General features: G+C 31.8%; 1 protein-coding gene across 1 annotated transcript; it reads right to left on the bottom strand.

Moving 5' to 3' along the window:
* Positions 1-11,080: 11,080 nt before the first annotated feature.
* LOC128921817 (uncharacterized) lies at positions 11,081-11,695 on the bottom strand. Its single transcript, XM_054230260.1, has one exon. It carries the CDS (start codon positions 11,541-11,543, stop codon positions 11,187-11,189), a length of 357 nt encoding a protein of 118 aa, XP_054086235.1. The 5' UTR covers positions 11,544-11,695; the 3' UTR covers positions 11,081-11,186.
* Between the last annotated feature and the right edge of the window lie 853 nt (positions 11,696-12,548).

Here is a 12,548-nt window from a genome sequence, read left to right on the forward strand (position 1 = left end):
CAGAATCGACCAACGTTCTCAAAACCCATATAAATCTATGTACACCCTTCCAATAGAACCTTCGATATCGAATTTTCTTCACTTAATAGTTCATAATGTAAGAAGAATCGATCACTAAACTTCATTATTAATAGCACCAGTTGGTCAGAATAGGAGAGTAGTCGTAAACTATTTTGTTTTTTGCAAAATTGTTGCCTACATTTAGGCGCTAAGTTCAAAAATTAAATTTTTTGGAAATATAAGTTTCCGTTATCCGTATTTCGAAAAAAATCGCGTATATTCGAAATAATAATATTCAATAATAAATTATAGACATACCTTCGTATATTGTTAAAGCAAATATTTAAGTAGCAAAGTAATAATTTATGGTGGAGTACTTACATCTGTAAAAGAAATAAAAAGAAATAACTAAAAATTATGTCAAAACTGATTTAGAAAATATATAATTTTACATGAGTAATTTTAAATAATTTCAGAAAAAAATTATAAATATTACTTATATTCTGAGAAGACTTAAGGGGCTATTATGCCAGTGTGAGATTTTTAAAAAATCTATGTTTTTATTGTTTGTTTATTCGATAGTCTATACCTTTAAAAATATCCTGTGAAAGCGGTAAGGTCGTATCGTGGATCGCAACGTTCTAAAGAGCGACTTATCGCAGGTATATGTAAGCTCTCAATCGCAACTTTAAACTCAATTTTCTCGAAACGACATTTCTCAAAATTGTTGATAACTGATGACATAATTCCACGAGAAATTGGCCGATCGACTTCAAATTTAAATTGAGTATTCTTGAATATATTTACTATACAATGACCGATCTTTTTGATTTGTTGAAAATTTTCAATTTGGCATTAAAAAAAACGAAATTTATTTTCAAAATTACGTCATTTTGTTAATTTTGACATTTTTCAAAAATCATAGGTCATTGTATAGGAAATACCTTCAACTTTAAAAAACTTTTTGATTTTTTTATTTCAGCTGTTCATTCAGTTGGAATCATGCCAGTTGGTGACGTTTTTTTTTGGCACTTCCCAAGACAGCACATAACTCCATTATTTTTCAATATTTTTGAAAAAAAAATCTTAAAATATTGCTGAAAATATACCTTGTAAAAACTTCGAACCATTCAATCGAGTACTTTCTTAAAAAAAAAAATCACGAAAATAGCCTAATTTTTCATGGGTTGCACTGGTATAGCCTCTTAACACATAGACACGAAGTAATAGACGAAGTAATTTCGGTCCGACATTTGGAATGCAGGAAGGATTAGAAAGATTAGAAGGGGCAAATAGAACTCATACCATTTTTTAATTTTTTGATAATCATAAGGTCATTTCCTTCAAGCTACATGGTTTATCTTTATCTATTTGCTGCTTTTGTCAATCTTCTCAGACTTAATGATCTCAGTTTGACTGTCTCTTGAATGTGTGTGTTTTGAACAGTCGATTTTTTGTTATCATATAAGATTCTTCAGTAATCTCTCCTTAAATGTGTATCTTTAACCCAATAATGAACTAAATATTTAATTCTTTATATTAAAAAATATTGAAAAGAAATTATTTTCTCCCGATCGAAATCGTAGTAATCTCTTAAAAAATCATATATCGTTTGAGAAATCCAAGCAAATGCAGCTTAACGAATGAATTTATATTAAAAACTAGCTGACCCGGCGAACTTCGCCCCGCCCAATTTTTATTTGAAATAGTTAAAACGCTTTTTGAACTCTGTTCAAGGCCATTTATTTGTATGGAATGTTAATATATTCAGGGAATAACGTCTCTGATCAATTTAAATATTTTTAGCGAAGTTCGTTCTTTGTTTTATTGTGTAGCGTGTAAACAAATAAAGAAGATGGCTCTCCAACACGCTAACATGACACATACATACATACCTATGTATGTACATATGAAACTGTAAAATTTTGAACTTAAACGATAAATCGGTTTGAATCATTCAAATTCTCAGAATGAACATTTCCTCACTTTTAGATTTGCTGTGTTGTAGTAAACTATTCACTACAGTGAAATTATTATTTATGAATAAAGACGGAAACCTTAGTATATATCTGGTATAAAAATCCACGGGATTGAGATTTGAACTTGAGGTCAAAATTTTTAAAATTAATGATGAAAATTTTCGTAGAGTTGATAATACGCACAAATTTTCATAAAATGGTTCATTTTTGATTTTATATTCAAGTTTTTAACAAATAAGTTAATTACAAAATTGTTAGTTGATAACATGTAACATTTAATTTTATAATCTTAGGATAGATAATTCTTAATTTTTAATAGTAGTATTTATTTTTTTGAATTATAAACATTTTAATTTAACTTAGCACTAATTGGTGCACAATATTTTTGGTTAACCTGTCTCGAGCTAACACAAATAGATTTGATGGTTTTCCCACACGTGAGCATGCAACATATAATTGCCCATGGAAAAACATGGATTATCCAAATCTAACCCACAAATGGACATTTATTTATAATTTTACTCCATACTTATGTTGTGCTTAAGATAAAACAGGAAAATAGTGTTTTACAGTTCATACTTAGGTTATGCTTAAGCACTGAAAATGGGAGGCTTAAGCAATGCTTAAATAAAAATTAAATAACAGCTGATTTTTGTTTTGAATTTGCTTTGAATTTTCAGCGACATCTTTCGTAGCGTAGGGCAAGTGTCCGTTCGTTTGCACTCAATAACAGCTTATACTTTTCCTTAAGTTCCCATAGGTGCTCCGACTCGCTAGTGTTGAAATTTGGGGTTCTTTTGTTGTTTTCATCAATTTTTGATGTAATTTTCCTCGCAAATTTATGTATTGTCTGTTATAATTTAAATATTTCAAACATATTTTTATGAATGACATTTGTAAAACAAATGTTGCCTATAACGTTGCCATATATCATAATAAAATTTTATAGAAATTAAGCATTGACTGTGAAACGCAAACGACTACTCAGTTTGCAACAATACTTAGCTAAGATTTTATTTAGGCACAACTTAAGTATGGACTGTGAAACCGGGCATTAGCCATACAAAATTCTATACCTAAATGCAAATAAATGAATTTTTTTTTTTGCATTTAGGAAATACATGCAGAAATCAACTCTGCGATTTCCTAAATTCCTCTGAAATCTCCCAAATTCGAGGAAGATTTACTGGAAAAGAGTGGCAGCATTGTTTATTTGTCTGACCATACATATGTACATAACTTTATTTATTTCACAAATTGTATGTGATTTTTTCTTAAATTTAGAATATTGGAAGTCATAGATTCGTATAATTTTACTACAAATAATATAAACTTCAAACAACGCATTTTCATTTAATGTTTTTAGCAAGTGGCAGCTTTTGTTATGACAGCCTAAATCCATGAAAATTTAGAAAGAAATGTAGCGCCATCTACTGTAACATAGCGCACTTAGCGCCACCAACTGGTGGATAGCTCTTTGCTAATAATAAACAAATAATTTGCAATAAATAAATAATGCGACTATAAGGAGAGTTATAAACTATCCTATCTTTCAAGTTGGACCAAACTGCACACAGTGTTAAAAATTTCATTAAAATCGGTTCAGTAGTTTAGGAGTCCATCGAAAACAAACAACGTGACACGTGATTTTTATATATTAAGATGTAAATATAAAATACTAAAATGTAAAGTTAGCCTGAAGGTATGCTACAAATGTATGTTATAAGCCTTTATTAATGTTGGCTATGTAAATTATCACTATAATATCTAAAATTATTTACGAAAACACTTTAAACCTCTAAAAATAAATCAAAAGTACACACAACACCCCTTTTACTTCAGTATATCCGTAATTTATGCACAAAATCACTTTACTACTAGATTACAACAAGACAAACAAAACTAACTCAAGTTCGCCAAGATGAGTTATGAATTTCAATGTGTGTGTGTGTTGTGTGCTGTGGAATTTTTTAATTTAATTTATACAGTGTATATTCATTACACGACCTAACTGCTATTTTAAGATGAAATTAATCTGCGACTTGCATATTTGCTAAAACCACTAACAACCGCACGCAGCCACAGCAAGCAATAGCAACAAACTGCAAGACTTCCGCTTCCTAATGATACACTCAAGTATATAAGGAGATCTTACATATATATGAATGTATCTGTGTGTGTGTGTTTGTGCGAAGACTTGGGGCAATTTTAGAGCCACAAAGGCGTAGTCTCTTCTAAAATAGTTTACTTACTTACAAATGTACATATTTAAACTACAACTACGGCATAATAAAAATTAATTATTCATTAACTGTGTGTTTACTCGTGTATATGTATGTATGTGAGAGTGTGTGTGTGTTTGTATAAGTGGCTGTGGCTACGCAGCGCGCTATCAGTGCTGCTGCTGCTGCTAAGGAAACTATAAACACATATTGCTTGCTGAAACTGGTTAAGGCTTGTTTACCACTGCTACTGTTGTTGTTATTGTTGCCCAGCTGATGGCTTTCTGGTTTGCTAAAATAGCTTCCGTTCGCTGCTAACGATAGTTTAACGCATAAAAGATTCACAGACAGAAATTTAAATTTATTGACTCACACACACATACATATATCTGAATGCAAATATAGTCAATAGTAGAGTAATTTTAACAACAACAACAACAATAATAACATAACTAACAATTTGCATAATATAAACAATAATTTTTTCCAAGGGTTAAAAGCATACATATTTATATATGCAAGCAAATACAACTGTAAATATGAACCATTGCTAGTGTATAGTTTAACGTAAATTTGCGCCTGCCGCTATGCTACAACTTTGTCCATTAAGCAACTAACGCTGCCGCAAGACAAACCACAATTACCAAAAGGCGTAGCGTTGTAAGAAAATATGTTTAATTTCTGCATTTACACACAGACACACATACACATATATATAAATTACGTATATTTTAAAATTACTCAAATAAATGTATGAAAGTACACAAACAGCATATGGCCAACATGTAAGTCTACTTTAAGGGCAACAAAAGTCACTTTTCTTAGCAAAGTCTAATGATAGGCAACTGTGCGCGCCTAAGCTAAGTAGGCTTGTAGCAGATTTTGCAATTAAAGCCATTTATTTTCATTAAACTTTCAGACATAATATGGAAATAAACGCTTTGAGCGCATGCATACAGGGTGTGTTAGATGATATGGTATTAGGGTGGTACTATTTTTTTAGGTGGAATATTATTTAATATATTATTTTTTGTTAGAAAATATGTATTTTTTCCTTATTAATTTATATATAATTTAATTTTTTGCCTTTCTTAAAAAAAAAAAAAAAATAAAAAAATAATGCTAGGGTGACCATAAAAATATTGAATATATTATTTTTCGTTAAAAGCTTATAATTTGTAGTAACAAATTTTGTTATTATTTCAATTCAGAAATTCAGAGTTTTACATTCAATAAATATTAGAAAACTAGGGTGACCTTAAAAAAATTATAAAAAAGCTAAATTTCTCCACTAGCTGGTAATTTTTAATTTTTATTTTGGAGACTTAAAATATTTTTGGAGTTTAGATTATTAAATTTTTATGGCAAAATTCCTCCACTAACTGTGAATTATTATATTTAATTTTGGATACTGCAATACTTTTCGGTTAACTCTAATATTTAAATTGGAAAAATTATGAACCTACAAACGAGACTGGTTTTACAAAACAGAAAATATATGTAGGGTGATCCATATAAAAATTTTAATGAAAATGAAGTGAAAAAAGGAAATAACTATTAAAAACTAACTTATAGTTAGTGTCTGTGGTTATTGTTGTATTTTAAAAATATGAATTTAATAAAAATTATGTATTTTAACATTCAATTCATAAAGAAATCACTTTGAATTCGGTTTTCAAATCACTCTGCATTAGTGTACAAGGGAGAGAAAGACAGAGATCCGAGAGTGTATACGGTTTCACAAAAGTTATGGTTGAGATTTTCATCTCGAAAAATTAAGATCTTCAGTAATATTTACTCAGAGTAGTTATGTTTAAGAGGCTATCCAGTGTGACATTTTCAAAAAATCGATTATTTTATTGTTTGCTTATTCGATAGTCAATACTTTCATAAATATGCTGCGAATGCGGTAAGGTCGTATCTTGAATAGGTTTTGAATGGCAGCGTTCTAAAGAGAGACCTCAGACTCTGACAGGTATAAACCTCTATAGTCGAAACTTTAAACGTGTTTTTCTCGAAACGATATTTCTAAAAATTGCTGACTTCATAACTCAACAAGAAATTGACCGATCGACTTCAAATTTAAACTGAGAATTCTTGAATAGTATAGTAACTGTCAATTTAGAGAGAAACGACCTTTTTTTACCTAAAAAACGACTTTTTTTCAGAACTACGCCATTTTGTTAATTTTTAATATTTTTCAAAAATCGTAGGTCATTGTATAGGAAATACGTTCAACTTTAATAATCGGCCGGAATCATGTCAGCAGCTGGAGATCTTTTTTAACCCCTTCCAAGACAGCACATAAAACCGTTATTTATGAATATTTTTGTAAATAAATCTTAATATGGCCAAAAAACTTCGAAATATTCGATCGAGTTCTCTCTTAAAAAAAAATCACCAAAATCGCCTAATAATGGGTTACACTGGTATATCTCCTTAAGAGAATTCTATAGAGCTTTCAGCTCACAAAACTTAAGGCCGTAGTCTGCTTTAGAAGCCGAAAAAAGGCGTTTTTTTAGCATTTTTTTTAAAGGGAAGGAAATGATTGCGGTAAATGGAATTTTAAGACGATAGTGTACTATATTTAAGGCTTAGAAAACAATATTCATTATTAAAAATATTGACATTTTTTCAAAGTTGTAAGTATTTTTCTGGAGCGCCTGGAGTCTGCACTTGTAAATCGGTGCCGGTGATGGAGGTCGTGCGATGCATATGAAACAGTCGAACCAAATTTTTTTTAAATTAAGTTTCTTTTCTTTATGAACTAAAAAATACCGATGAAGTTATAAAATTCCAAAGAGAGATTTAAAACAAAACAAAAAAATCGATTTTTTGAAGCCTGTAAAGCAGACTACTGCCTTAAAACATAAGCTGCCTTAAACATAACTAAATCAAGTGACTAACCTAAAACAAAATAAGTCTTAAAATATTTTTTAAACACCCTATAACGCTCTCAAATCCATATTTATATAATATTTCCAACATTCCCTTACCTTACACTTGTACATAAATAAATACCTTCATAATTATATATATATATGTTTTTCTCTTTGGTTATTGTTGCTTTTCCACTTGTTATACCAGCATTTCTACTTTTACTTTACATGTCCTAAATATTTCCACACACACAAATACCCACTCGCAAATATATAAATACATCTGCGAGTGCGCTTTCACGCATAAACACAAGTGGGTACTTGCTCTCCATATAAATACTCTTACTCGTACTCTTTACCTTTTGCCAATGTGAATGCTTTTTGCTAATATCCTTTTGATGTCTTAAAAGGCAGAAAATTACTTAACGCTTGTATGCAGTTACGCACAAGTAGCTCACAGCGTCGGCTGCTAGGATACCAAACTACCAAATATACATACGAGTATATATACATATATCCACATACTTAGCTGGGTGTCCACATATAACATTTATTTATTTACATATTATGTATATGTATGTATTTATATAATTGCAACATATTTGCGACGTGTGTGGGAAATTTTGCGCTCGGCTGTGTTTCTAGCGTGTAACTGTTCTGATTTTGCCGGTTGAGTCGGTGGCAGCCGATTTTATTTTCATTTATTTGTGTTTAATTTCAAAGTTGGTCGCAGTTTATTTGAGTTAATTTTTCATTTATAGACTTAATAAAAATGGAACTAAGTAGCTTAAGAGACCAAGAGTTCAGTAAATACCCAAGCAACTTGCCAGGCTGTTCGAACTCATCAAAAGGCGACGAGCTCTCTACCACCTTTAAATAAAACCAAATATTACTTTTTCCTATCATAATCTTCGTATTGAAAAGAAACTCTCATGTAATATAGTAAATTGTCGTCTAAATTGCATTCTCAGAACCAGGCAGTAGAGGAATGATAGTCGTAATATAATCTTCAATCACTCTCCGACCAAGTATTCCGGCATTTCATTCAGTGCCTAAAAATGCATAGATCCTATTAATATAGAGAAAAGATTCATAATCTTGTAATTTTCTGGCCCACAGTGGATCGAAAACAGTCTTTGCAGCTACTGACGCTCAGTACAGCTCATCTCTCCGCGATCATTGGAGTGCTTACTCGTCATTGCCCAATAGACGCGGTGAGGATAGGGATCAAGTCAGTTGTCAAAGCTGTTTGGAGGAAGGCGAAGAGGAATCATTCAAGTACTTCCTCCTTCATTGCCCGGCATTCGCCAGACTTCGGTTAAAGTCTGACGGCGAACCCAGAGAAGTGATTAGAATTGACATTAGCCGACTTAAGAACTTTATTATAAAATTCAAGGGTCTTCGTGATCCGTTAGTAGTTTTCCGGGTGTCGCAATGGACAGTCGAATCTGTCTAAGTGAGATTCTCTACTTCTATGGAGATCTACCAAATAATCCAACTTAACCTACTAATATGAGAGAATGTAAATTAGGAGAGTTAAAGTTTATCCAAAGCTAGTATACCTTTTCTTCAATTTTTTTTGTACGAAAAATAACAAATATGTCGAATATGAATTTTAGCAATTTATTTTATTTTTTATTTAAAGAAATTATTGAAGCTAATTTTTGATTTATACATTTTCTTTTTTTATATCAAAATAAGAATTTTGGGTATCTGTTTTGTCTTTTGTTTCTGTGATGTGTTTAATCGTCTTTCCATTGCCATTAGTTTGTGATCCTGTGCTCGTTAACAAATCATTTTTCTTAAATTTTTCATTTCCTCAAATCATTTTCATAAATCTTTCAATAATTCTTTCAATAAATCATCATCGGTGTCGTCTTCTTCCGAGGAATATTCGTCTGAATCTTGATGGCCCACAGGACTTTTTCCTAATTTTATTAACATGCCGTTTGCATGCTTTAGACGCTTTAAGAGTTTATAGTTTCTTTCCACTCGTCCGACGCATTGAAGACAAATTGCCTTTGGCAATAGATCAGTTAGCGATACGTAGACTCGCAGATATTTCAGAATTTTCCTTTCTAAATTAATCCTTCGGCCGTGATCGCCATAAATATGTATAACCACGCGACTCATTTCGGAGCATAGGCGGCAAAGAAATCCCGTTAGACGTGCCTACCGATGCTGCCCATTTTAGTTCGTCTTTTTTAATGTACGATGTTTAGGTGTTGAATGAAAGTAATTAACTGAATCAATGTAGGGTTCCTTCGCTGTTTTATAGGTTATATTCTAGGCTGTTTGATGCTTCGTTAGCGGTGATTAGTAATCACAGAGGCTAGTTAAGCTTTTTCATTGTAGGGATTTCTTGGTAAAAAGGTGTGTTCAGGTATAATTATTTCGAAAGGTAATTAATGCAAAGGTAGGCAGGTAGCAAAAATTTGAGGTGACATTGTCACAAGTAATTAATTCATTAAGGCGAAAAGGGGGTTTAAAATATATTCGAGGAGATTATACCTTTATTTTTAAAAAAGGGAAAACTATTTTTTTTAAGATTATGGTGAATAAATGGAAAGCATTATGACAGAATTGTGAAGAAATTTCCTTCGTTTCTCAAACAATTTTATATAGAGATCGAATAAAGCTTCTAAGTTCTTCAAGGTTCTTGGTTCTAAGAAATATTTCGAAATATTAGATAAATAGTTAATCCGAGTGCTGTTTAAAAGGCCATATACGACAGAAAAATTAAATTAAAAAGCTTTTGGGGATCAATCAAATGATTATTATACTGTTCCTTTTTTAAAATTTGAGACCAATCGGTCTAGCCGTTTTCGAGTAATGTAATTTTGAGAAAAACGCGTTTAAAGTTTGGGCCTTGTACTTCCAAGCACTCTGAAACGCCTTTTCAAATTTTTCATTTGCTTGTAACTTTGAAAATATTCACCGGAACGATATGAAATTTTCTGTGTGTATTCTTAAATATATGTACATTAAGAAAATGAAATAAAAAAAATCGATTTTTTGAAAATTCTAACTGTATATAACCCCTTAAGAGACCAAGAGTTCAGTAAATACCCAAGCAACTTGCAAAGCTTTACGAACTCATCAAAAGCCGTCGAGCTCCCTATCTTCTTTAAATGAACCCAAATATTACTTTCTCCCATCATGACCTTCATATTGAAAAGAAAGTCTCATGTAATATAGTAAATTGTCACCTAAATTGCATTCTCAGAACCAGGCAGTATTAGAGGTATGATACTCGTAGTCGTAATATAATCTTTAATCACTCTACGACCAAATATTCCGGATACTAAATTCAGATACTAAAAATATAAGGATCCTATTAATCTAGAGAAAAAGATTTATAATCTTGTTGTTTTCTGGCCTACAGTGGATCGAAAACGGTCTTTGCAGCTACTGTCGCTCAGTAAGCCACATCTCTCCGCGATCATTGGAGTGCTTACTCGTCATTGCCCAATAGACACACACGCGGTGAGGCTAGGGATCAAGTCAGTTGTCAAAGCTGTTTGGAGGAAGGCGAAGAGGAATCATTCAAGTACTTCCTCCTTCATTGCCCGGCATTCGCCAGACTTCGGTTAAAGTCTGACGGCGAACCCAGAGAAGTGATTAGAATTGACATTAGCCGACTTAAGAACTTTATTATAGAGTTCAAGCGCTTTGTCGCATCATAAGGGTCTTCGTGATCCTTTAGTAGTTTTCCGGGTGTCATAATGGACAGTCGAAATTGTCAAAGTGAGATTCTCTGCATATACGGAGACCCACCTTACCTTAACCCAACCTACTAATATGAGAGAATGTAAATTAGGAGAGTAGAAGTTTATCCAAAGCTAGTATACCTTTTCTTCAATTTTTTTTGTACGAAAAATAACAAATATGTCGAATATTAATTTTAGCAATTTATTATATTTTTTATTTAAAGATAATTTTTGATTTATAAATTTTCTTTTTTATATCAAAATAAGAATTTTGGGTATCTGTTTTGTCTTTTGTTTCTGTGATGTGTTTAATCGTCTTTCCATTGCCATTAGTTTGTGATCCTGTGCTCGTTAACAAATCATTTTTCTTAAATTTTTCATTTCCTCAAATCATTTTCATAAATCTTTCAATAAATCTTTCAAATCATCAGCGATGTCGTCTTCTTCCGAGGAATATTCGTCTGAATCTTGATGGCCCACAGGACTTTTTCCTAATTTTATTAAGATGCCGTTTGCATGCTTTAGACGCTTTAAGAGTTTATAGTTTCTTTCCACTCGTCCGACGCATTGCAGACAAATTGCCTTTGGCAATAGATCAGTTGGCGATACGAAGACTGGCTGATATTTCAGAATTTTCCTTTCTAAATTAATCCTTCGGCCGTGATCGCCATAAATATGTATAACCACGCGACTCATTTCGGTGCATAGGCGGCAAAGAAATCCCGTTAGACGTGCTCTACCGATGCTGCCCATTTTAGTTCGTCTTATTTAATGTACGATGTTTAGGTGTTGAACGAAAGTAGTTAACTGAATCAATGTAGGGTTCCTTCGCTGTTTTATAGGTTATATTCTAGGTTGCTTGATGCTTCGTTAGCGGTGATTAGTAATCACAGAGGCTAGTTAAGCTTTTTCTTTGTAGGGATTTCTTGGTAAAAAGGTGTGTTCAGGTATAATTATTTTGAAAGGTAATTAATGCAAAGGTAGGCAGGTAGCATAAATTTGAGGTGACATTGTCACAAGTAATTAATTCATTAAGGCGAAAAGGGGGTTTAAAATATATTCGAGGAGATTATACCTTTATTTTTAAAAAAAGGGAAAACTATTTTTTTTAAGATTATGATGAATAAATTGAAAGCATTATGACAGATTTGTGAAGAAATTTCCTTCGTTTCTCAAACAATTTTATATAGAGATCGAATAAAGCTTCTAAGTTCTTCAAGGTTCTTGGTTCTAAGAAATATTTCGAAATATTAGATAAATAGTTAAGTGCTGTTAAAAAGGCCATATACGACAGAAAAATTAAATTAAAAAGCTTTTGGGGATCAATCGAATAATTATTATACCGTTCCTTTTTTATTTTCTGAATCAAAACTAGCTCCGAAGAAAAATTTAATTCACAGATCAAACAGATTATTCAATGAAGAAAGTCTTGGACATGGAAGAAAATATTTCAGAACAAGTAAGGAAGGGCTAAGGTAACCGAACATCTTATACTCTCGCAATTTATTTATTTAACTTTATTTATATTATATAATAAACAATTTGACCCACATATTCGTCATATATATTGTATAAAGTTCATTGAAAGTTGGAAACCCTAATATTAGGTTAGAAGCACCGAGGTCCTCGTGTTCGATATATGGGGCCTTAAAAACCTATGGTCCGATTTCGGCGATTTTTAGAATGGGGCTGCCACAGTATTAACATAGTATTTGTGCAAAGTTCTGCACCGATAGCTTCACTAGTACTTACTTTATA

The sequence above is a fragment of the Zeugodacus cucurbitae genome, chromosome 4 (genome assembly GCF_028554725.1).
Source record: "Zeugodacus cucurbitae isolate PBARC_wt_2022May chromosome 4, idZeuCucr1.2, whole genome shotgun sequence".
Classification (NCBI taxonomy): domain Eukaryota; kingdom Metazoa; phylum Arthropoda; class Insecta; order Diptera; family Tephritidae; genus Zeugodacus; species Zeugodacus cucurbitae.